This window comes from Panthera onca, chromosome C2, assembly GCF_046562875.1.
Source record: "Panthera onca isolate mPanOnc1 chromosome C2, mPanOnc1 haplotype 2, whole genome shotgun sequence".
In the NCBI taxonomy this organism is placed as follows: Eukaryota; Metazoa; Chordata; class Mammalia; order Carnivora; family Felidae; genus Panthera; species Panthera onca.
This window is the reverse complement of record NC_138347.1, coordinates 70,369,640-70,395,459: the sequence shown is the minus strand read 5'-3', so window position 1 is coordinate 70,395,459 and position 25,820 is coordinate 70,369,640. Positions and strand designations below refer to the sequence as shown.

The 25,820-nt window shown below is 43.8% G+C and overlaps 1 protein-coding gene across 1 annotated transcript in view; it reads left to right on the top strand.

Annotated features, from left to right (window-relative positions):
• Positions 1 to 25,422, top strand: part of HEG1 (heart development protein with EGF like domains 1) — a 90,436-nt gene extending 65,014 nt beyond the window's left edge. Inside the window, exons 14-18 of the mRNA XM_060639732.3 lie at positions 1,157 to 1,199; positions 1,333 to 1,370; positions 14,305 to 14,392; positions 17,489 to 17,663; positions 20,149 to 25,422. Coding sequence (XP_060495715.3) covers positions 1,157 to 1,199; positions 1,333 to 1,370; positions 14,305 to 14,392; positions 17,489 to 17,663; positions 20,149 to 20,298 — 494 coding nt within the window. The 3' untranslated portion in view covers positions 20,299 to 25,422. The remainder of the gene's footprint in view (positions 1 to 1,156; positions 1,200 to 1,332; positions 1,371 to 14,304; positions 14,393 to 17,488; positions 17,664 to 20,148) is intronic.
• Positions 25,423 to 25,820: the final 398 nt, after the last annotated feature.

Here is a 25,820-nt window from a genome sequence, read left to right as displayed (position 1 = left end):
TCTCCCCTGCTCACACAGTCTCTCTCTCTAAAAATAAAAAAATTAAATTAAAAATTAAACAAACAGAAGGAAGAACAGCATTGGGCACATCTACGTAAGTTAATATTATTACACACTAATTATTACACGTAACAGAGGATGCAGGACGCCTGTGAGAGACCTCCTGTCCCAGCCCACAGGGCATGCACCCCCTGATCCATGCATGCTGCCGACACTCACATCTTACCATTAGCGTGTGTGCTGTCTGTCCAGGGATTGCTGCTGTATGCTGTGTACCTTTTCTTATCTGTCATCTTTTATGCAGTATATTGTACATTATTCATGAATCAAATTCCTATCACTTCTTGCAGCAATGAATTTGACTATGAGGCCATTTTTTATTGTCTGCTTCCATCCAAGCATGCGTTATAGCTCATGCTGTTCTGTCAGCTTATTGTAGTGTTCCATGATCAAATAAATTCAGAAACTGCTGATCCCCAGGAATGGCTGGGCCACAGCCCTTCAGTCCATGAGCAGCAGCACCAGAGGGTTCAAAGTTATGTTCTTGGGTGATATGCTGATTAGCACTCATCTAGATATGTCCAGAATCCCCTGCACAGATGGTAGGGTGAGCTCCACCCTGACCATGTCCCAGAGGATGTCACAGCTCCTACTTCCTCTTGGAAGGGGTCAGTGAGGGCAGCAGCAGGTTAAAGGTTTGACTTACATTAAAGAAACCAAAGCATTTGTCTGTGTGTATGTGGAAGAATGTAACACAGGGGCCACAGAAAACTTCCAAAAATAATTACATTGGTTGGATAATAATTATAACTACAAACATTTATTTGGTGATAACTATGTGTCAGGCACTGTGCTAAACCATTCACATGCCTTATTTTATTTAATTCCTTCCAAGAAACTACAAGGTAGATACTACTATTGCTGTTATTATCCCCTTTTTTTATAGATGGGAAAGTGAGAGCCACTAAAAGGTTAAGGAAATTCTGTGGTAAAATAAAAGGTTGAGTTGGCAGGTACTAGATAATTCTAAAGCTATTTGTAGGCTTCTGGTTCTAGAATATTCTTGGAGACTTAAAGGGATTGGTGTCTACTAACTGTCAGTTTAGGACAAAGGAAGTCCTGGGACTTATTCATGGATTTCCCTTTTCTCTTTCAGCATGTGAAGATGGATATAGGCTTGAAAATGAAACCTGTATGAGGTAGGCTCTGTGCTCCTATATTCTGATGCATTTGTGACAGGCCTTATTTAGAAGTTACTTGGGTAGATTGCCTCCCATTACTTCTTTTGACTTTTGAAAGTAATTCTTGTTCTTTTTCTTTGTTGTCTTGCAGTTGCCCATTTGGGCTCGGTGGTCTCAACTGTGGAAACCGTGAGTATGCAATGGTCTGGATTTTCGTGTGGGTGGGGCCAATGTTGTTGTCCTGCACAGGGTGTATGTCTTCCCCTTCCCTTGGTTCCTCTCAGCCCCTATGCTGGGAGGTGTGGGGAAAGTGGAGGGCTCTTCAGGGGCTCCAGGTCTGGTGGAGGAGATGAATATATTCCTGACCAGCCCTGACGGTGGAGTGTTAATACAAGAAGCTAGGTGGGAGGTGGGAGGCAGGACAGAGCACGCCCAGGAGAATAGAAGAGCTTCCTCAGTATTTCTTGGAGGGGATGGAATTGGACGTTTTGGAAGACTTCAACTGGCAGAAGGAGAAGGAGAAGGAATCCAGGCAGAGGGAACAACTTGAAGGTCTTGGGGCAGCCTGGGCTGGTGGTGTTCCAGGGACCATGTGTGTGGTGTGGCTGAGGACAGAAGGAGAGGAAGCCAGAGTGGAGGATTAGTTTGGCAGAAGAAAAAGGGACCACGCTGTTCTGGTGTTTGATGGCCAGCCTGAGACTTTCAACTCTAATCAGTATCCATGGTGGAAGCAAGAGTCCAAGAGAAGATAGCAGTTGATCGAGAAAATCGGGTCAGGCTTCAGTAAGGAGGGTGGGTTCTGTTCTTTGAGAAAAGCAGTTGCGACTTATTTAAGATCACTTTCACTGACATTTTGTGATCCGGAGAGCTGAGAAATGATTGAAGGAAATTCTGGATATATGATACAATAGGAATAATAACATTCAGTACTTTATTTTAGGATAGCTTTGTCCCTCATTCTATAGATGAATATACCAACAGTCGAAGTTTATTAGACCAAAAGTAGACATGACCTTATTTAATATGTGTAAAAGTGCCCAGTTCCTGTTCCCCAGTAGTATACCTGACATTTTATGTCTTCACTGGTATTTTCTTTGCATATAAAGCTTTCTATTAGAAAGTTTCATTATTGTACTTTCTTTGAGCATAAATAAATAAATAAACTAAAATAATAAAGTAAAACAAATTCAATACTTAACTGACATAAAGCTATGTTGGTGTGCCCAGCACGGAGCCACTTTGCAAGGCCAGAGTCTAGAGACTTAGAATTACATATCCATCTATGATTACTGGTGATTTGGGCATTGGCTTTATCCTGACTGCAAACTAGCAAGAGGTTACAGTAAATAGCCTAAGAGAAAGACTGGGGAAGCATTGCTTAAAGCCAATATGTATAGAGTCATACAGAACAAAGGGAGGAGTTCACAGAATTAATGTGACTTAGGGTTTTGTGTGTGTGTGTGTGTGTGTGTGTGTGTGTGTGTGTGTGTGTTTTAAGTAGTAAGCTGAGGCCATGGAGAGGTAGACAACCCTATCTTATTTAGTAATCCCTAAGGACACCATCAGGCCATAAAACCACTTAAGTACAGATATTCATCATGATGGACCCAAGTCATCACACACCAAATGGTGTTCCATGTTATTATGAACTGTTTTTTACTTACAAAGCTTCTGACACTAAATGTGTCAGGGTTTTCCTCACACCAAGCAATTCTGACATTATCCAGAGTTAGTGTCAGACACTGTCTCCGTGTCCCAGGACTGCCCCTACTTCAGACACCAATCCCAAGTCCAGGCCTCTGGGACTTCTGACCAGCCAACTATAAATCAGAGGTTCCCACGACCCCTTCCTCAGGTTCAGTAATTTGCTAGAACAGCTTACAGAATTTATAGATATGGTAGAGTTGTATCATGTATGCAAGAAATTTATTTAATGTTACCAGTTTATTATAAAGGATGCAACTCAGGAACAGCCAAACAAAGAGATGCAGAGGCAGGTATAGGGGCAGGTGCTGGAAGCTTCCATGCCCTCCTGGACACACCACCTTCCCCACTCCTTTAAGTGTTCACCACTGCAGAATTTCTCAAAACTTCCTTGTTTAGGGTTTTGGGGGGAGTTCCAGTACGCAGTATCAATAAATGATATCACTGGTCATGGGCCACTGGAGGTTGGAGGTGGGATTTAAGTTCCTCCAGCTACCAGCCCCCATCCTTGGAGGGTTACTTTATTAGCATAAACCGAGGTGTGGTTGAGAAAGGCTCCGAATGAATAACAAAAGGTGTAACTCTCACCCCTTTCATCCAGAAATTCCAAGGGTTTTATAAGCTCTTAGGCTAAGAACCAGGAGTGTAGACCAAATAAAAATTTCTTAGTATATCGCAGTATCACAGGTGTACTCAGTTTAACAAGAGGAGGGAGTTATCATACATTATGCTTTTTAAAAATTATAAAATAGTAAAAATTATTTTTAAATATCAGTGCTTGAAAAAATGGGCTTCTGAACTCCTCTCTACTTCCTAGATGGGATTGGATGCTGTCTGACTCATGAACCACTTAATAAAGCCAATTAGATCTTCAGGGAAAAAAAAGTAGACTTTAGTTTTTTGTTTTTGTTTTTGTTTTTTTTTTTTTTTTTTTAATTTTTTTTTTAACGTTTTATTTATTTTTGAGACAGAGAGAGACAGAGCATGAACGGGGGAGGGGCAGAGAGAGAGGGAGACACAGAATCGGAAGCAGGCTCCAGGCTCTGAGCCACCAGCCCAGAGCCCGATGCGGGGCTCGAACCCACAGACCGTGAGATCATGACCTGAGCTGAAGTCGGACGCTTAACCGACTGAGCCACCCAGGCGCCCCTGTTTTTGTTTTTTAATTGAAGTACAGTCAACATGCAATGTTTCAGGTGCACAACATAATGATTCTACAAGTCTATACATAATGCTGTGCTCACCACAAGTGTAGCGACCATCTGTCACCATCCATCGCTATTACAATACCGTTGATTATATTCCCTATGCTGGACCTTTTATTCCTGTGACCTATCCATTCCGTAACTGGGGGCTTCAGGGTTTTTTTGTTTTTTGTTTTTTGTGGGTTTTTTTGTTTTTTGTTGTGTTTTGGTTTGTTTTTTGTTTTTTGGTTTTTTTTTGGTTTTGTTTGTTTTGGTTTTTTGTTTTGTTTTGTTTTCTGGGTTTGTTTTTGTTTGTCTTTGTTTTTTGTTTTTTCTGAGGTTTGTTGGCCTATGTAAAACAGTGTGGATAGCAGTATATGTCCCTTTATAAAAATCGCTATTTAGACGAGCTTTGTCAACTGGGTTCAGGATCTTTATGCTTGTGTTCAGGAAGGTATCTGTGCTTTACAGGGGCTGCCTGGGGTGCAGAATTATCTTTGTTCACTTTCTAGTGTGAATCTCACTCCTCACTTAAAACCAGAACCAAGCCATAGAACACTCTTAAATTGATCAGAGAATGGAGTAGCCTGTGCACGAAAATAGACAGAAGAAAGCCTAGAACTTTCAATGTAGAAAGAAGGAGCCTAAATAGTCAGACAAAACATTTACGATAATTTGAGACGTGTTCACCAAATGATGGAATACTAGAACTAAAGAGTACATATAGTTCTTTAGAAGAGATGGTTTAGAGCTAACAGTGGCGATTGCACCACAAGCCTGTAAACCTTATTCTAAGACACTGTAAGTATTAGAAAAGGAGAAGCTTTAGATAATGTCATAGAGGATGGTTTTAGAATAATTTGAGGGAAGGAGGAAGGCTCAAGATACAGTAGAGTTGTATCACATGTGCAAGAAACTTATTTGAATAGAACCCCATCAGATGGCAAAGGGAGAATGAGGAAAGCAGGTGAGGAGTGTGGAGATGTGGCTGGCTCTGGGGTTAAGCCAGGGAGCAGGAAGTAGGAGACGCCATCTGCCACATCCTTCTGGCGTCTCCTGGTCCTGACAGGCCTCTCAGGAGCCAGTACTTCAAACCGCGTTTGCTCAAACAGCTCCCTAAATAGGCTTTACCAGAAAATGCTTTGATTTCTCAGTGAGTGGAAGAGTGATCCAAGGAGGGAAAATGGATATAGGGGAAAGCCCCATAAAGGGTTGGGGAAAGGGATGTGAACTGTAGGGCATTGTTCTAAGTGGCATTTAGTGATTTTTTCTTCAGAGATCATTAAAGACTATACAGGTCTGGAGATGATATACCCGTATATCCATTGATTGTTCTGTAAGTTCCTGTGTCTTCCCCTTATGTTTGTGGGGTCTTGGAAGTAGCCAGGATATTTCTCTCTGATCCTGAGACTTCTTTTCCTTCCGCTTTCATCCAAGTTGTTATCATTATGTCCAGCAGAGGGCAGGCTTCTGTCTGGATGACCCGCTTCCAGCCACCTTGTGTTGGTGACTTGTCAACTCCTTGACGGTGTGTGAATATCACTGTACAATTTTGATATCTGTTTTAGTGTTGCAAAGCAGTCAATAGTGGCTGATAATAAATAGCACCTTCCACCTATCCCTTTGTTTGAGATCTCAGGTTGGCCCTCAGTGTTGGTTAAGGAATGGGAACACCTGAATTTCATCCCCATTTGTGGTGATAGCACCTTGTGGAATCTGGCTCGTCACTCAATGTTTTGTGCCAAATAACAGCACTCTGACCACTCACTGCTGTCACTTCTGCTCTCACCACCAATGACAGTGAGTGCCTTCTTGGGGCTATGGTTTAGGCTGGATTCTTTACAGGTAAGAAATGCTTCTCTATGCAGACTTCTTGGGGCACATGATCTACCCAAGCTCAACGAGTTGGAGAGCTCACCTTTGTTTAGCCAAGTCTTGAGATTCCCTCACTCCTGCATTTCTGGAAGTCATCCCATGCCACTACATTCTGGGTTTAGGCATAACCTATGACCTGCCTTTCTGAAAGTTTCTGTTAGCTTTTGAGTTATGTGCAGATTCCACTTCTTGCTCCTCATAGAGAATATTCTTCAAGCTGGAGAGGTCAGGACAAGCCTTTCTTGCAAACCCCGTTCGTCTCAGAGGTAGCACAGGCCCAGGAGCACCTGGTAGGGCCACCTGCACCCCCTGCATTCACCCTTCAGCTCAAGTCTGCACCTGTCACTGTACTTCTTTTTGTTTTCTTCCGTGTCCAATAAACAGACACTTGTTCACACCACAGATCCTAACAGTTCTGCCTTCTAGCTCTTATACTGGCCTCAGAATGATCTTACAAACTGTCAACAGAGATGCCCCTGCTTCCCCTTCTGCTCTACCTTTTCTCAGGTGCCCTCATTTCCTCCTTTGCTTGGATTTTACACTGGCTCCTCCTTGCACCTCCCATGCCATCTTGGTTTGCTTCACCTCTTGTCTCTTTTTAAGATAAATTAATTTTGTTTTTTTGTAATATAAAATAACACATGCCTGTTAATTTTCATTTTTTAACTCAAGTTAATTAGAAAATAGAAGTTGAGGGAAGAAGGAAACTACAGTAAACACTCTCATCACCTACTAAACTGCCCTGTCAATACCCTGGCATCTACCTTTGCTACTCAGCATGGCTCACAGGACCTGCAGTGCCAGCTTCCCCCAGGAGCTTGTTGGAAATGTAGAATTTCAAGCCTCTCCACTCCAGACCTATGGAATCAGAATCTGAATTTTAACCAGACCCCTCAATGTGATTAATGTGCAGATTTATACACATATTAAACTTTGAGAAGCACTGGTATTATGTATCTTTCCAGAAGTACATATGTGTGCATCTTTCTAACAGAATATACTGTTTTGTAACCTGTTTTTAAGTCTAGTAAGCTGTGCAGTGTTTTCATTTACATCATTTTATAAGGTCACTTTCGATAACTATGATTCTACTCTGCAGATACACCATTCCCCTCTTACTACCTCTTTAATGTCTTTTTTTATATTCCCATCCTCTAAGCCATTTTTCTATTTTGTGGTTCTTGTCACTTTGTGATTATAGAACTCGCATAATTTTCCTAGATTACCTTTGTCTGGCTGCAGACGTTTTTACCCATCCCTCTTATATGTTCACAACGTGCCTTAAAAAAATATTTTTTAGGGGGGCCTGGGTGGCTCAGTTGGTTGAGCGTCCGACTTCGGCTCAGGTCATGATCTTGCGGTTCGTGAGTTCAAGCCCCGCGTCGGGCTCTGTGCTGATGGCTCAGAGCCTGGAGCCTGTTTCAGATTCTGTGTCTCCCTCTCTCTGACCCTCCCCTGTTCATGCTCTGTCTCTTTCTGTCTCGAAAATAAATAAATGTTAAAAAAAATTTAAAAAAAAATTTTTTTTTTAATTTTTATTTATTTTTGAGAGAGAGAGAGAGAGAGAGAGAAAGACAGGGCATGAGTGGGGGAGGGGCAGAGAGAGAGGGAGACACAGAATCTGAACCAGGTTCCAGGCTCTGAGCTGTCAGCACAGAGCCCAACGCGGGGCTCGAACCCATGAGCCGTGAGATCATGACCTGAGCCAAAGTCGGACACTTAACAGACTGAGCTCACCAAGTGCCCCTCACAACATGCCTTTTTGTAGAGGATTCTTTCTGTTCAAAGGTCCTGTGTTCCTTCAGCAGAGACTCCTTCCCCACCAACCTCCTAGCATGGCCAGCAAGGATTTAGAGCCTGTTTTCCCCACATATGAACCTCTTTCTCTGCTTCCAGTGAAACCAGAACATTCAACTTAAAGATCTACATGGTCTTCCCACCCATCCCACCATCTGGTGACCAATGTATAAAGTATCTTGTAGTGCATTCACTGTATTATTACACTAGGCTTTAAATAGATTCACACCAGTGGAAATGCTGTGTGTTGGCAGGAGTCAGTTACTCATAACAAACATCCAGGATGACAGCACTAAATTGCTTAGGAACGAAAAAAGATAATTAATTGTCCAGAAGTCATCTGGAAATTTCATTCCCCTTGAAGCCAACATCTCACGCAATCTTGACTGACCTCACTTAGTGTCAGAACAGAAAGGAAGCAGGGCTTGGGAGAGGGGAATATTGCTCTGTATCTCCTCTTGGGTATGGCCACATACAGCCTATAGATGTGAGAAAGACACATTTCACAAGCTACAGACAAGAAAAAGAATGCTGTGAACAGAGATTCTGAAGGCAAGAGGAATGGAAAGATTTAAAAGGCAAAATTTTAACCATGCATTACTAATGAGCTCAGTGAGGGGGAACATGGAGATAGCTGAAGGAATTTTTTTTTTTTTTTAACGTTTATTCATTTTTTTGAGACAGAGAGAGACAGAGCATGAATGGGGGAAGGTCAGAGAGAGAGGGAGACACAAAATCTGAAACAGGCTCCAGGCTCTGACTCATCAGCACAGAGCCTGACGCAGGGCTCGAACTCACGGACCGCGAGATCATGACCTGAGCCGAAGTCGGATGCCCAACCAACTGAGCCACCCAGGCGCCCCTTGAAGGAATTTTTAAATACAACAATGTGGCCACCTAGAAAAGTCTGTAATGGGCTCAAGAGTTTTAAAAGAAGGTGTACTGGTTGGTTCAATTCTGACACCATTTGTGACGTGTGTGTTTTTTCCATGCCACCAAGCACTTAACTCACTTCTGACATGATCTACCTGGAGACAGCATCAGATCCCACATGTTAAAGGGTCGATCCCATAAGACCGTCTCCCCTTCCTCATCAGATGCCAACTGCAAGTCTGAGTGCCTGTTACCTACACTTCTGACCAACCAGCTGTGGATCAGTGTTCCCACAATACCCTCCTTGGGTTACATTAATTTGCTAGAGTGGCTCACAGAACTCAAATAGTGTACTCACTAGATCACCGGTTTATTATAAAAGGATGTAACTCATGAACAGCCAGATGGAAGAGGCACACAGAGCAAGGCCCAAGGGAAGGTTGGGGAGTTTTTCTATGTTCTCTCCCAGGGAGCCACTCTCCCCAGCTCTCTGCATGTTCATCTGCCCAGAAGCTCTGTGAACTCTGTCTTTCTGGATTGTTATGGAGGCTTCATTACATCAGCATGATTGACTAAGTAATTGGCCATTGATGAATTCAACCTCCAGCCCCTCTCCCCTCCCCAGAGGTCAGGGGATGGGAACTGAAAATTCCAACCCTCTAATCACATGGTTGATTCTCCTGGCAACCAGCCCTCCATCCTCAGGCACTTTCCAAAAGTCACCTCTTTAATATAACAAAAGACACCTTTCTGTTCTCTTCACTTAGGAAATTCCAAGGGTTTTAAAAACTTTGTGCCAGGAAGGGGTAAGACCAAATATATATTTCTTGTTATAAATCACAGTATCACAGTTGGCTAAGGTTCTTCTGGAGTAAATCAGCCTCACTAGCTTAAGCAACAAAAGACAGTTTAGTGGAAGGATCCTGGGGTGTGTCATGGAATTCCAGGGTCAGAAGGAGTAAGAAGCAGGGAATTGTGGGGAACCACAGCAGCTGGCGCTTAGGGGCTTGCTTTTCAGACTACACATTAACAAGACTCCATCTTTATCTCTCACCTTCACTCTTTGCTGTGTGTGTCCATGTGCAGGCTTTCCCTCCTTCCCAGACAACATGACTGAAAATAGACTCAGCAGGCAGCTTCAAGTACATGTCACCGTTCAGCCATTTTGAAAGAGAAGGCGTGTATGCGCTCTTTCTCTGTCTCTCTCTCTCTCCCTCTCTTTCTCTCTCTCTCTTTTCACCAAATTGCAAATCCTGGGAAGGAACTGACTGATCCACTTGGATCATGTGTTTACTCCTGGACCAGTCAGCTGTGGCCAGGGATGGTGCTATAAACACAAACGTAACCCACTCTAACCACCCCCGGTGTAACCTGCACATGAGGGGTGTGAATGTTCCCAGAGAGGGGCTGCCTAAACAGTCCTGTAGTAGTTTTCATCCAAATGAGCATATAAACAAGGACAAATGTAGCTTATAGGAAAGACCAAGCCCACAATGGGCTCCCAACAACGACAGCAGCATCAACCTATGATCAAACTGCAAAAAGAATAAAGAAAAGATAGGCTGTAAAATATCAACAAATGTCAAGGAGAAAGTAGAACTAAGAATTCCAAGTTCATCATTCTGGAGAATCTCTTCAAATAGAAAGGATGGGATGGACAAGCCTAAGACGGCACTCATTGCCTTCTGTCTCACCGCAATAAATAAACAGAACACCCACAAAACTGTAAATGTTATATTTGGTGTTTGTTCAAACCCCATGCTCTTGTACATCATTATGTGGCCTCATCATAAATCCAAGGTCAGTCTTAAGTTCAAAAGGTCTGTTTTAGTTCATGAACTCACTTGATAGCACATATGAGGGAAAAAATTATGGGTTATCTTGTCCATAAGCTCATTACAAGTTCCCAGTAATAAGACCTAACTGCCAAAGAGCATTGAACATACGCTTTAAAAAAGAGGAGGTTGTGTGTGTGTGTGAGTGTGTGTGTGTGAGTGTGTGTGTGTGTGTGTGTGTGTGTGTGTGTGTGTGTGTGAATAACATTTGGGAAGTATAGAAAAGCACAAAGAGGAAAGTAGAAGTTTAGCCATGATTTCCCAAGGCAGAGCCAACTTCTATGAATGTTTTGGTGGATCCCCTTCCAGCCATTTATGCTCATGTGCATGAGGTCCTCTGCTTTCAGTACAGTGTTCTTTTCTCTACTGTGCAGTTGAAGCCAGTGCCACCCCACGTCTGGTCTGCAGTCTGGCAGCACCACCATGCCCCGGAATCTTGCCAGAGATCATCTCTCTTCTTGGCCCTACTCCAGACCTACAGAATTCAATCTCTCAGGCTGGGGACCAGGCATCTGTGTTCCCACAAGCCCTCTGGGTGACTCAGATGCACAGGAGAGCTTGAGAAATGCTGGTCTGTACCTTTGCTACTCAAAATGTGCTCTGTGGACCGTTCCTGGACTAGGACAGGAGTAATACAAAACTGGAGAGGGAGCACCTGGGAATGTTTATGTTAATTCGATATGGCTGTGACATCCAATGAAAGTTTTATTTTATTTTATACAACCAGTCCACAGGACTCCTTAAAAAATGGAGAAAGGGAAGTTCATGATTGGTGCCTGTAGGGAAAGGCAGGAATTGTCAATGAGGCTGTATTTTTTTATTTGAAAACAATACCCAAAATCACCAACAAAGAAGAACTGGTCTTTGGCAGCAGATAGTTTGAGAAGCACGGTCTACTCCATCTGTGTGTGTGTGTTTGTTTGTTTCTTTCTTTCTTTCTTAACATTTATTTCTTTATTTTGAGAGAGAGAGAGAGTGAGCAGGGGAAGGCCAGAGAGAGAGGGAGAGAGAGAATCCAAAGCAAGCTCCACACTGTCAGCACAGAGCCCAAAAAGCAGGGCTCGATCTCACCATGAGATCGTGACCTGAGCCTAAATCAAGAGTCAGACGCTTAACCAACTGAGCCACCCCGGCACCCCCATCTGTGTTTCTTTTTAGACAAAACTTTTGTTCCAAGGATGACTCTGCCACAACTGGCAGCCAGTTGCAAGGGTGGCTTCTAAAATGAGTGCCTGCTCCTTTTCCTGGAAGTGGGAAAATTCGAACTTGATGTGGAGGGTGAAGCAGGAGTAGACTTCTGCCTTTCATTAGGAACAAAGGAAGCCACTGTAGGATTTTAAAGCAGAGAAACGGCTTGATCAGACTTGTTCTTTGAAATGAGTGAGCAGGACTGGGCACCGGAAAGTGAGTTGGGAGGTGGTTGCCGTTGCCTGGTCAAAAGTTGATGGCAGTTTAGGGTGGTGTTGGTGGGGACAAAGAAAAGTCAACAGATTCAAGAGATTTTGTTGAAAGTGAAACTTGAATACAGGTGTCAGGAGATGTGGGAGAGGATTAGCTCATTCCGTGGTTTGCCTTTGCTTCCTATATGCTGATACTGATGGTTTTTCAAGATAATCAGGTTTCTGTGCTAGTTATTTAAATAAATGATAGGTAAGTGGTTGGATAGCTTCTATTTGCTTTTATCACACAGTCTTCTTGCTGTCAGCTCTGCACATTACTTTGACTTTACCTGAATACCAAGAGAACATGTTTCCAGTCTTAATTTACTATAGAAAGTCTGGTTATTGGCCCTTTTTAAACATCCTACACCTTACAACCTGGGAACACAATTTTAATTATATTTCCAAAACAACAAAAAACCAATCCGAATACTGAATAGACTTTTCTTTTAAATGTTTATTTATTTTTAGGAGAGAGCGAGAGACAGAGAGATAGCAGGGGTAGGGCGTAGAGAGAGGGAGGCACAGAATCTGAGGCAGGCTCCAGACTCTGAGCTGCCAGCACAGAGCCTGACATGGGCCTCAAACTCACGAACCGTGCAATCCTGACCTGAGGCGAAGTCAGGCGCTTCACTGAGCCACCCAGGTGCCTCTGAATACTTTATTGAAAATGTAATTTTGCCAGAAATACGCAGGTATAAAACCAATTAATTAAAATGTTAATATTGTTTATTACATATGATATGTGTGCTTACATATATGACTGCTAGTATCTGGTAGTTAAATCCAGTTTGTATGTATTCAGTGAACAACTCAGTGCCTAGCATAGTTCATGCAGTGATTCCCGAACTCTAGACTTAGTTGACCAGTAATATTTCTTATAATATAGGGTTGCCTACTTTTTATCTTATCAAGTAAGAACCTAAAACCAAATAAAGAATTTTTATATCTACTTTATCATCATCAATTCAAAAACTTTAAAAACAATATCAAAGTGTGGGAAGTAGTCAAGAAATGTTTCTCTATTTTCTCCATTACTTTTTTTAAAAAACAACTTTACTGGAGGCCTAATTTACACATAATAAAATGCACCCATCTTAAGTGAGAAAAAAAAAAGTAGGAAGGATAAAATCTTAGAACGGTTGTTAAAACCAACAGATTCAGTTTTTGAAGACTTCATGCATCTCCTTTAGTTTTCTGTTAGTGAAAATGACATTGGGGCTGGTCTACAGGTAGAATTTGGGATCCATGCACCATTCTAGGAGTGGCTGAGAAAGGATAAGTCTTCTCAAAACAGTGTAGGTAGGGAAAGAAAAAAATTTCCCCCTTATCCTTCTAGAACCGTACCTCCCTCCCCTCAGTAAAAGATAACCGGAGAAAAATAAAACCATTTTAATTATATAGCACACACAGGAACCCCACAAAGATATGAGGCTCAGAGGCAGCCAGATATTTGATGCTTATATACCCTTCTGAGTTAAGGAAAGGGCTAGGTGTCAGGGGCTGCAAAGGCAAGCGGATGAAGGTAAGAGGAGGAAATGTTAGGTCAACAAAGGCTGCCTGGCGGGGAAGACCAGTTCTCTTTGTTGAAAAAATGATCTTTGGTCACAGCAGCCTTCCTGGCATAGGCCCCTTTTCTAATGTAAATCTCCCTTACAAAAGGGTTACTCCTGCTCTTTTTTTTTTAATTGTTTTTAATGTTTATTTAAAAATTTTTTTAATGTTTATTCATTATTGAGAGAAAGAGAGAAACTGAGCATGAACAGGGGAGGGGCAGAGAGAGGGGAAGACACAGAATCTGAAGCAGGCTCCAGGCTCTGAGCTGTCAGCACAGAGCCCGACGCGGGGCTCAAACTCACCAACCGTGAGATCATGACCTGAGCCGAAGTCGGCCGCCCAACCGACTGAGCCACCCAGGTGCCCCTTTAATGTTTATTTTATTTTTGAGAGAGAGAGACAGACAGAGGTAGAGGCAGAGGCAGAGGCAGAGGCAGAGGCAAGGGAGAGGCAGAGGTAGACAGAGCATGAGCGGGGGAGGGGCAGAGGGGGAAGCCGACAAAATCTGAAGCAGGCCCCAGAGCTGTCAAACCCTTAACCGACTGAACCACCCAGGCGACCCGAGGGTTACTCCTGCTCTTTTCAGAGCTTCTCCTGTGTTGCAGTTTCTCAAAAATAATCAGCTCAAAATAAGCATGCCAACAAGGAATATTTGGGGTAGTATACTGTACTATTCTCCAACAGAGAAAATGCAGTGCTGGCCTTGAGGAGCCCTTCCTAGGGGCCCAGGAATGAAAGGTGAGGTCCCCAGCTAAGGCCTGATGATAGCTATGAGCTGGGGAGGGAATCACTCCTTCGTATGCATTTATTTATTTATTACCTCTTACCTGTCCACTTTATCCTTTTTTAACCTGTTTAGCCTATCAGCTGATCACCGTGGTGATTGCAGCAGCAGGAGGCGGGCTTCTCCTTATTCTAGGCATTGCGCTGATTGTTACCTGCTGCCGGTGAGTGATGGGGGTTCACATTCTCTTTCTCTTTGCCTCTGCTAAGCACAGGTCAGTCTTTACTCTGTTAAAGAATGGTTGGGGTGGTTCGCAGTATTAAATCATAATGTATGACTGAACCATTAAAAAAAGGAGAAAGGGAAATTCCTGATAGGTAGTGCCATTGAACAAAGAAAAGGATACCACATGGGACTTTATTTCCTTTACTAAAAGAGAATACCCAAAAGCACAAGCAACAAAAAAGTGATAGATTGGACTTCATCAAACGTAAAAACTTCTGTGCTTCAAAGAACATTATCAAGAAAATGAAAACACAGCCCACTGAACAGGAGAAAGTGTGTGAAAGTCCTATGTCTAATAAGGGACTGTATCTAGAATATATTAAGAATTCTACCACTCAATAATAAAGATGCAACCTAATTTAAAAATGGGCAAAGAACTTGAATAGACATTTCGCCAAATGGGATAAACATATGGCCAGGAGGCACATGAAAGAATGCTCAGTATCATTAGCCATTAGGGAAATGCAAATGAAATTGCCATTAGAGACCACCTCGCACCCACTAAAATGGCTATTTAAAAAAAAAAAAAAGAAAGAAAATAGCAAATGTTGGTGAGGATGTGGAGAGATTAGAATGCTCACACTCTGCTGGTGGAAACACAAAATGGTGCAGCGGCTTTGAAAAAGTCTGGCAGTTCCTCAGAAAGTGAAACATAGTGTTGCCATTTGACCCAGCACCTCTGCTCTGAGGTAGCTATGGAGAGAACTGAATATGTGTGTCTACACATGTCTACACAGAAACATGTACATGAGTGTTCATAGCAGCATTATTCATAGGAGCCAAAAGGTGAAAATAACCCCAATATCTACCAACTGATGAATAGATAGACAAGATGGGATATATCCACACAATGGAATATTATTCAACCATCAAAAGGAGCATAGTACTGACACAAGCTATAAAGTTTATGAACTTTGAAAATATTGTACTAAGTGAAAGAAGTCAGTCACAAAAGGCCACCTACTATATGATTCCATTTATATGAAATGTTCAAAATAGGCAAATCTAATAGAGGTCGAAAGTAGATTAATGGTTGTCTAGGGCTGGGGTGGAGGGGGAGTGGGGACTGGGGAGTAATGGCCAAGGAGTAAGGGGTTTCTTTTTGGGGTGATGGAAGTGTAAAATTGATTGTGATGATGGTTGCACAAGTCTGAATATACTACAACCACTGGTGTGTACACTTTGGGCACATTTAGAAGCAAAGATGAAGAGGGTTACCTGAGATAATTTAGCAGTAAACAATTTGTAGCAGGCACATGGGGTGAGCAGGTGCTCAGCACGAGGCTTGGCTCTGGGCCTCCTGGAAGCCAGTGTGATTGAGTTTCTACTGGAAAAGGAAGAGAAAGGAAGGAGTTGGATTCTCAGTGATTATCTATTCAGATAAGGGAAAATTATGACCTTTGATTTAGATGATTATAAATGGCAGGAATTTCTCTGACGCAACAGAAGGATGGCACTTCCCAAAATAGCAAGTTATCTTTTCGACCGTTGGCATGAATGACATTTTAAGATATCCTTCACCTCTAGGAAGGCTGCAGAGAGCAGTGTACCCTAACTGCCCATTCGGGAACATGGTCCTTTGCCTGTCATTTACAAAGTTACCACCAAATCATCAAAGACAAACTATGAGTGGAAATAAAATCCTGGGTATGAGACTAGAAGCTAGAGGGATTAAACCTCAAGGAGACGTAAGTCTCATATTTGCTGAGGGTGCAGTACCAGGTAGTATAACCGCCTGGAGAAGCAGCCTGTGACCATGGGCGGCAAAAGGAAGGTGACTGTGAATTAGTAAGTCATTGTTTGAAACCGGACGCCCTGCCCTCCAGGGAGCAACACAGTGGCAGGTCTGTTCTTAACGTGCAAGGAAAGACAACGCCTAAGCCACATGCTGGACATTTGGTTTTATGACCCTGAGTCATTTCATGCCTTCCCAGAAAGTTTATTTATAGGAAAGTGAGGTAAAAAGGAAGAAACTTCAGAATATCTTACCCAGGGCAAATGTAACTAAAAATGTCTGATCCTAGGCCCATTCGATAAGTGAATCACACATATTTCTTGTTTTTTTTTTTTTTTTAACGTTTATTTATTTTGAGAGAAAGAGAGAAGGGGAGGGGCAGAGAGAAAGGGAGAGAAGATCCCAAGCAGGTCCTGTACTGTCAGCACAGAGCCTGATGCGGGGGTTGATCCCATGAACTGTGAGATCATGACCTGAGCCGAAACCAAGAGTCTGACACTTAAGCAACTGAGCCACCCAGGCACCCCAAATCACACATATTTCAACCATTTCTAGCTAGTGAACCCTCACAGGTAGGGAACTTATCCTGGGCTTTCCCTAACCTGCTGAAAGGAGAATATGTGTGGGAACTATAAACAGGTGGGCATTTTTGCAGGTGAAATATCCTGTTTTTATGGTCTGTGAAGTAGCCTCATGTGGTAAAAGGGCACTGGCTGGTGAAGCGGGAGGCCTGAACTCTAGTCCCACTTTGCTAGTAGCAAAATGTGACCTGGGGCACAAGTCTCATCTCTTTGCAAAGCCAGAACCGTCTCATCCCCAGAGCTCCTCTTTTTAGTAAATCTTGGTGTGATCTAGAAGCTTCCATGTACATTCTTGTGCTCAGGCAGGTTTGGAACCACTGGACTGAAGAATCCTAAAGGCCCTTTGGTGCCAGCATTCTGGGAATTTATGACCCTGATTTCCCTGGCTCCACCGTGAGGCAGCAACCTCTGTCCCCGGAAGAGACTGTCTGCCTCACTACAGCTGTGTTTGTCCTCCCTGTCCCTGGTAACCTGTCCCTTCGAGTTGGAAGACTTTTTTGTTTTGCATTTTTTTTTTTTGCATCTAATTGCATTTTCACTTGTTTTAGGCAAACACTAAAAATAATAATAATGCCATTTTTCAGTGGACATCTACAGAAGAATATAATGGTAGCTTTCAGTCTAATTTACCTCCTAAAATAATAGAACGTGCTTTCACAGATATCGTTTCTTTACAGAACTTATTCATTTAAATTTCCAAATGTTTTTCACTCCACAGAAAGAGTAAAAATGACATAAGCAAACTCATCTTCAAAAGTGGGGATTTCCAAATGTCTCCCTATGCTGAGTACCCCAAGAACCCTCGCTCACAAGACTGGGGCCGAGAAGCTATTGAAATGCATGAGAATGGAAGTACCAAAAACCTCCTCCAGATGACGGATGTGTATTACTCGGTGCGTATCCCTTTGCTTGGTGCAGCTCAGGCTCCAGTTCCCTCTGACGATTCCCTCTGGACTGTGTTTGGTGGTAAAGATGCTACAGTCAGTTGAGGGTTAAAGAAAACAGTGGCATGAGCCTCTTATTTACATAATTTAATATTCAGTTTACTTACGATCTATTTGCATGGTGTCTGTTAGTCTTGACATCAAGATATAAAGGATATTTCCACAGAACACATTACCTTCATGGGGTTGTAGCAGTAACCCTTCTTGTTACGGAATTTGCTTTTAAGTTATAAGATTGGAAACTGAGAGAAAATTCCGTGACGTTTAGCCTGTGGCCCTGGCACATGCTTTACCTCCTGTGGTTTGGGTAGTTAAAACTGGGGGATTAGAAACAGGTATAAGGAGAACAGTTCAATGTCATCCTCAACAAGCACTACTCAGAGGTTTAGGAGAGTATTCACTCCGTAGGTCTTCAATAATTGACTGCACCCAGCCCTGGACTGCATCGTTTGGAAAGATGGTAGACTACCTTGAACCCTTGCTCCTTCTGTCCCACATTGAATAACCCCTGTCTTATTACCATGTGCTGCCTGGTTCATTTCACCATCGCGCTGCCTCAGCCCTCCAGCAAACACAACCCTGAGCTGAAAAGTAAACAGACATAGGTGACCTCTCATCCCACGTAGACCCGTTTGAGGTAGCAATAAACATGAGACCTTGCCCTGTGGGAACTTAATAGCACTAGGCAATCCTGTGACAGAAGTCACAACACCTCTGGTTACTATGGGGACTAACCGTGAGGGTTCAGACTTTGGACGGGAGGGGTTCACGCTAAGGATGCTGTTGTTAACAGTGGACCCTTTGAAGAACTGGAAACTGGAGGAAGAACAAGGGGAATAAGGGGAAAAATCAACACAGACACAAACAGCGCTAGTTGAAATGTTCCCACTGATGTTTCTGCATAAGTGCTTTGCTTCCTTCTCAGTCTGGGAACTCCTTTTACTCTAATAACTGCAGCCATGTATCTGCAGATATCTGCTAACCAAGCAGGGGGCTTACCCAAGTGTGCCCGCACACTTGCACATTTTACTAGGGACTCTTCACCCCAGCGTGGTGAGATCACATAGGGACAGACAGACCCGTGGTGTCGTAGGACCAACTCCTCTTCGTTTCCATGGAGTTAGCTAAAGAGTTGCCTTAAATAGATATCATCAGGAACTTAGACCAGCCCCATCTGCACATCGGAAATAGGCTGAGCAGTCTGTAGAAGCAGGGCCTACGCTTATGGCGTGAAGCAGCTTGTCACCTGAGAAGGCTGTCCCTCACAGTGGTCTCAGGTGTACTTTGGGCACCCCGAGGATTCACGTTCATTATATGCCGTATCCAGTGTTTTCTTTCTGCCAGGCAAGCATTTTCTCCTGGTGGTCCTCAGTGAGGGCCTCTTCAAAGTAGCCATGTCATTCCTTGGGGGCTTCTTTTGCACATCAGCTAGGTAGTCATGATGCTCTCAGCTAGGATCTGGTCAGAGACACCTGAGAATCACTGTTGGCCTCCCGCTCTGAGGTCCTCACTCCACCTTTGACAGCTGGTCCTATGACCTTGCAAAAGTCAACTCCCCATTCATGGCAGAGACAGTAGTGTTCTGCTAAATGCCAGGGAGGATTTAAAGCCATTGTGGTCCACAGAGACAGACACACCTGGTAATAATCAGGTAATAATCTTGATAATTAGCCCAGGTCTTTTCCTATGTTGGTCTAAAATCGCTGGGCTCCCCTTGATAGTTTTTTTAATCTCCTTTTAAAATATAGGCAGGGGCACCTGGGTGGCACAGTCAGCTAAGTGTCCAACTCTCGATCTCAGCTCAGGTCTTGATCTCAGGGTTATGAGTTCAAGCCTGCACTGAGTTCCATGCTGGGCATAAAGCCTACTAAGAAAAGAAAGAGGAGAGGAGAGGAGGGGAGGGGAGGGGACGGGAGGGGAGGGGATGGGAGGGGAGGGGAGGGGAGGAGAAGGGAAAGAAGGAAGAAAAGAAAGAAAGAAAGAAAGAAAGAAAGAAAGAAAGAAAGAAAGAAAGAAAGAAAAAAGGAAGAAAAGAAAGGAAAGGGAGGGAGGGAAGGAAGGAAGAAAGAAAGAGAGAGAGGGAGGAAGGAAGGAAGAGAAAGAGAGAAAGAAAGAAAGAGAAAGAGGAGGGAGGGAGGGAGGAAAAGAAAGAGAGGAAGGAAGGAAAGAGGGAGGGAGGAAGGAGAGAAAGAAAAGAAAGCAAGAAAGAAAAGAAAGAAAAAATGAAATATAGGCAAAAGTATCCCAGGGTTCACGAAAGGAGGGTCTGGAAGGTTCTGACTTCTGGGTCGGGCCCTGCTCTGCTGTGTTTAGCTGCCTCCATCGTAGGTTTGTTAAAACATAGCATTATTCTTAAAAACACAAAACCACACACACATTAAATTAGATCCATGAATAATAAATTGACTTTTCTCCTTTTCTTTCTGACTACCAGCCCACAGGTGTAAGGAATCCTGAACTTGAACGAAATGGACTCTACCCGGCCTACACTGGACTGCCGGGGTCACGGCACTCGTGCATCTTCCCTGGACAGTATAACCCATCTTTCATCAGTGATGAGAGCAGGAGAAGAGACTATTTCTAAGTGCGGAAGAGAGAGGGAGGGCCCACTGCTCTGAGCAACTTGTGGGATCTCAGCTGCTCAGAGTACTGTACCGGGGGGCCCGCGAATACTGGCTGCTCCCAGGACTCGCGGAGCCACATGTGAATGGCAAGCAGGAAGCGGGACAGGCGTGAGGGGCGTAACCACAGTGGAAGGAGACAGATGGATGCGGGGACGTGGAACTGAGGGCTGCTTGTTAGGCACCTGCACTGTTACTGTGAACGTGAACGTGGGCCGGTACCAGGAGTCTCTCAGTTCAGCAGCCACCACCGGCCGAGGGCTGACTGTTAGCCAGGCACATGGTCAGGCACCTTCACCAGGACCTAGTCTTTCCTCAGTTTGCACTTTAGTAAATTGGATAGGGAGGTCTCCTTTCGGATTTGTTTCAAGACTGTTCCAGAAAGAAGGCCTCTCTTCCTCAGACACTTCCATAGGCCTCAGTTGGGTGGTGGTTAATTTACGGCAGAGCACTGGCTCTTTTGTTGTGTTCCTGCCCAGTATCTACATGCTCAACAACAGATGACGATGATAAACATACCGCTAAGGTTTGGAGATGCTGTAGGGGAACATACAGTATTTTCGTGGGCTTCTAGGTCTCCTGCAGTTTCCAAGCCCACCCTCAAAATGAGGAATTGAAATTTATGAGGCACAGCACACACTCCACTTTGTTTTTTAATCAAGGTGACACGTTTATTTAGGAGTATTTTTTCCCTCTGCAGTTACATCCCACTTTTTCAAATAAGTCTGGATCCGGGCAAAACAAGCTCCACGTGGTTTTCAATAGAGGCGCCCCCTGCCTGTGGTGAGGCCCAGCAGGTAGCAGTGGGCACAGGCGCTGGGCGAGGGCCCTGGTGGGGGACTCTCAGAGCTGGAGGCGGTGGGGTGCTTCTCGTCCCTGAGCGCCTCGCCCCCCACCTTTGAGGCCCAAGTACTATGTGTATGCAGTAGAAATGGAGAGCAGAATGCAGATTGGGTCTGAGGGGCATTCCACCACTAATGGAAAAGCAGCCTGATGGAGTCCCCGCAGCTGAATGTGGTGAAAGGAGCAGGCTGATGGGGCACATTCAGTTTCCTGAAACCCAGTGCTTTGGGAAGCCGTGTGGGTTCCTGAGGAAGCCTAGGGAGCTGGGATAGAGCCACACGTCCCGTCTGTGAGTCTGCTTCCTTACTAGTGCAGCCTTCTTTGATTGTATCCCAGATCTTGTCCACTGACTCAGTGCGAACTTTCAACCAACTGCTCAAAGCTGTTTATTCACTGAATAACTTATTTTCACTCATGCAGTAATTTGTACCTCTTTATACCGCTGCATGGTTCCCTCCAGAAACATCATTTAAGTCGGCATTGGAGAGCTAAAGACTTGTGGCCAGTTAAGGAGTTGAGAGTTTGCCTTTGGGAAGGAAATTCCACCTGTCTTATTTATTATGCCTGCGAGATGGGTCCTGGGAGGAGGGGGCATACCCCGTACTCAGCGTCTTTAAGTGCTGCTTGGGGAACTGCAATTGTTCTCATCATCTGCTTTTGAAACATCCTGTTTTGGGATGAGAACACAGTGGCAAAAGAATTGTTCCCATCCTGAAGCTTGGAGCTCCGTGGCACCTGCATTCATGGAAGCGGTGTAGCCTTCGGGGACAGTTAAGTCTTGGGTGTGGTTGTTTTCTCAGAGTTCTCTTTTTAGAATGTATCTCATCCTTATTCTTATGTAATCCTCGTCCTAACAGTCTTAAGTGTCAACTCCTGTGTCCCGGGGTCTCCACGAGCCACCAATACCCTGCTGCAGCAGGAACACAAATCAGGTGTGATGCTTCTTAGTCGTTAAATTGCACTCATCTCCCGAGATACGCAAAGAATTCTGTTTTTGTCAGTGGATGCCGACTTAAAATTTCAGAGCATCACCTTTCAGAATCCTTGGGTCTTGGATCTCTCTGGGGAAGCCAACAGCCCTTTGTGCCTCCTGGTCTTGCATCTAACTGGAGAGCTCTGAGCCCCTGCACTCCGGCTCACCATAGCCGACAGGCTCGGCTGTCTCTCGAGTAGCCTAGCTTCCTGGCTCTTGATATTGATCCTTGCTCCTCCCAGGGACCCAGAGCCATGGCGGGGAGCTATTCCCAGGCTTACTCAGCTAAGGGTGTTGGATGACATCACAGCTGACAAATCATCTCCTGTGTCAGGACTAGAAGCTAGAAGTTACATAAAATGAAGTGTTCTGTCTCAAAAGCATTCTTGGGAAGAATCCCAAAGTCCAGAAAACAGTGTCCTGTGAGTTCCAAGAATGCTTTCCTGTGAGTACGTTTTGTGCACATGAAATGGATTAAGAATATTGTTTTTCATTTACTGTGAAAAAAGGAGGACCCGTACAATGTTAAGTTCATATGTATCTCATTTCTAGGAGGCTGTGGGGTTGGAAAAGGTGTATCTCAAAAGCGTGAGGGTCTAAGAAGGTATGCAAACAGCATGATTGTTATCCGGTGCCAGCTGCCACCCTGAGTGAGGAAGGGAGAGGCTGGCTTTGCCCCGGCCTGGGGTTAATACCTCCTAAAGGACCTGCCTGGGCCTAGGGCAAACAACCAATAGGACAGCAGCAGCTGCTGGATTGAAGGGACGGGGCTGGGGGCACCCCTGGCAAGCAGAAGCTCTCAGCTCCTGTATAGGTGCTCGGTATCAGCCCCTGTACCTGGAATGTGTGATCCGTGCTCATAGAAATACCATGGTCCTGCCTCCCTGGGGCCCCACAGCTAGGGGAAGGTGGAAGGGAAAAGTGACACTTAACTGCTCTTGAGAGGCTTAAACTTCTGCAGGGAGAGCTGACTGAATAGAAACCATGCGTCCTGTAGCAAGCGGAAGCACTTTGCTGGGACTCTCAGAGCAGGGTGGGACTCACCTGCCAGCCACCTGGCAACTGTGGGTTTTGTTTAAACTCCAGGGGCTCTTATTTCTCCTGTCTTTTCCTCTCTGCCCCATGAGTCAGCCCAGGACACTGGAGACAACTTACGAAGTCTACCTGTCACAGCCAGAATCTCTGGTGTTCCCACTATGGCCAGGCTCTGTGCAACGTCCCTGGCCTCACTCACCACACCCTTGTGAAGTATGCATGAGAGTGTCCGTTTCTTGTACCTGTGAACTTCCAGAGGGAAAAATATCTTGCCTTGGAGAGCCAGGATTCAAACCCTTCTCCCTGCCTTGCCATCATGGTGAATGCCTCGCCGTCTAAATGTACCTTAAATGTCAAAGAGGGCATGAGAGACTGGGCTTAAAATATACTTAAGAAAAAATAAATAACCTTAATATTATTAAGCATTAACTAAACTAATGAGATGAAATGCAAAAAAAAAAAAAAAAGTTGAATCCTTTTGGAAAAAGTCCTTTCGGGTTTGTTATTGCATATATTTCTTGGACACTTGAGGTCATCATTAATAACGACTGGCTTGTGCTTAGCAAGAAGCATACTGGTGCGTGGCTTTGAGTGTAGGAAGGGTAAGGCGATGACCCAGTTTTCTGACAAACACAGCCAGACTTAGATGTCCATCTCAGGGCTGTTTGGCCTTGTTCCCATGGTAAGGCTATGGCTCCCACATACTGGAAGCACATTTTTGTGAACGTTGTCAGAAATTGGGAACATATTCAGTTGAATGTCTTAAATGCTGACAAATCTTCCTTCTTTGACGAAATTTTATTTTCAGAAGCAGCTAAGTCATTTAGAGCCAAAATTGTTGAATGGGTAGTGTAATCAAGCTGGCTGATAGCATTTGAAATTATAAACAAAGATGTGAGTATTAAGCTCTTCAAGAGGTAATTCTTAAGAAGTTGGCCCAAACAGAAGGGCAGCATCTTTGCAAGACAAGGCAGGATGGCTGCCAGAGAAAATGTTTTTGAAGGACGATATTTTTCAGATGTGAAAGTTCCCAGAGCAGGCACATTAGGGTCATCCCTCACACGTGGCTTTGTGGGGCCTCCATGAAGCCATCTTGCCCACTGGCGAAGTGCCCAGGTGCGCGGTCACTCTGGGAACTTTGCCTGAAGAAGCCAAAGCTGAGCATTCTAGTTGCTCCTGGCTTAGGTCAGCCCAGTGTACCCCAAAGTAGGGTTGAGACCCATAGCTCTAAGATACTTACACTGATTTCAAAGCAAGAGTACTTCTTTGGAGACAGAAAGAATACAAAGTTCAGTATTTTCTATCTTTCAAACTGCCCTTAATATCAAAGATATTTTTCTATGTGAAGACTTGTGTGGAGTTAAAAGGGACCTGTCCTTTCCTCCTTCTTGACAAAGCATCATTCTGAGGCTCTCATGTGCATTTTTGGAAGAGAGCTACGGTTTTGTAGAATTGTCTTTTGAGTGTGTGTTCTGTTTTTCTTTTTTTTTTTTCTTAAATCCCCAGAGAAGGAAACTGGTTAAAATACTAGAAACATCAGAGTATTAAATGTCAGTGAATTTGTTGTGCTAAAATATCTTTTCAATAGTGTTATAATCCATCCTAGTTGGTGTCAACCGCTCACAGAAAAGCCTGTGAAACCAAAGGGGACAATTAAGGTTTACAAAGAGACAGGTCTTAGACCAGCTTTGTCCCCTCTGCATTTTTCAAGAGGCTTTCAAAGGATCTGCATATTAGATTCTGGTTTTATATGTATTTTTGGACATGCACTGCAGGTGCAGAGTTCTTGTGTAGGAAGGAGGGGACTGGACAGAAGTGGGATGGAACCAGGTTTACCTGGGAAACTAACACAGATTTCTGTATTACCTTGGCCTGTTTCTTTAAAAAAAAAAAAAAAAAAATGTCTTTCATCCTGGGTTGCTGTGAGTTTTGTTACTGTTTGTGTCGCTGGATTTATGGTTAAATGAAGCACGTAGCTGGGATATGAACTTCTTGAGTTTTCACATTGTCCCGAGTTTCTTTTTGCAAACCTTTAAACCTTAGCCCCTGGTTGATTGTGTTAAAACCATTATGAGAATGTTATTTAAAGTTGTATTATAATTGCAACCTCCACTAATTATTCAGTACTGTAGCAGCAAAGTATTATTTGTAAGAATTTGGTTATTTTTATACTTATACCTACTTTAAGTCTGGCGTTCTAGTCAGTAAATGATGCAATAAAATGAATATCATTTTCCTTGTGTGTTTTTCTCATACTAACAAGCTAATTAGACCAGAGTACAGCAAGTTACCCTTCACAAGTTAACAGTGGGACTGTGCAGTGAACTCTTGCATGGCAAATCTAGGGATTGAGTCATTTCTGTATCCTCAGTGCCCAGCACAGTGAGGAAAGACACTTTTGATGATGGGTGGATGGACAGTCACACTGACCTAAATGATAAAAAGTCTAATTCAGGTATAACACCTGCTTTTGTTTACCTTACTTTTCTTTCTGTGGATTGTAGAGTTTAGGTAACCAATTCAGATGTTAAACATTTCCTCCTGAATGGCCCCCTCCACCACCCCAGGCCAACTCTTCCCATCTTGGAGGGGGAAGGGCTATAAGCATATCTGTGCTCTGTGGCAGGGAGAATT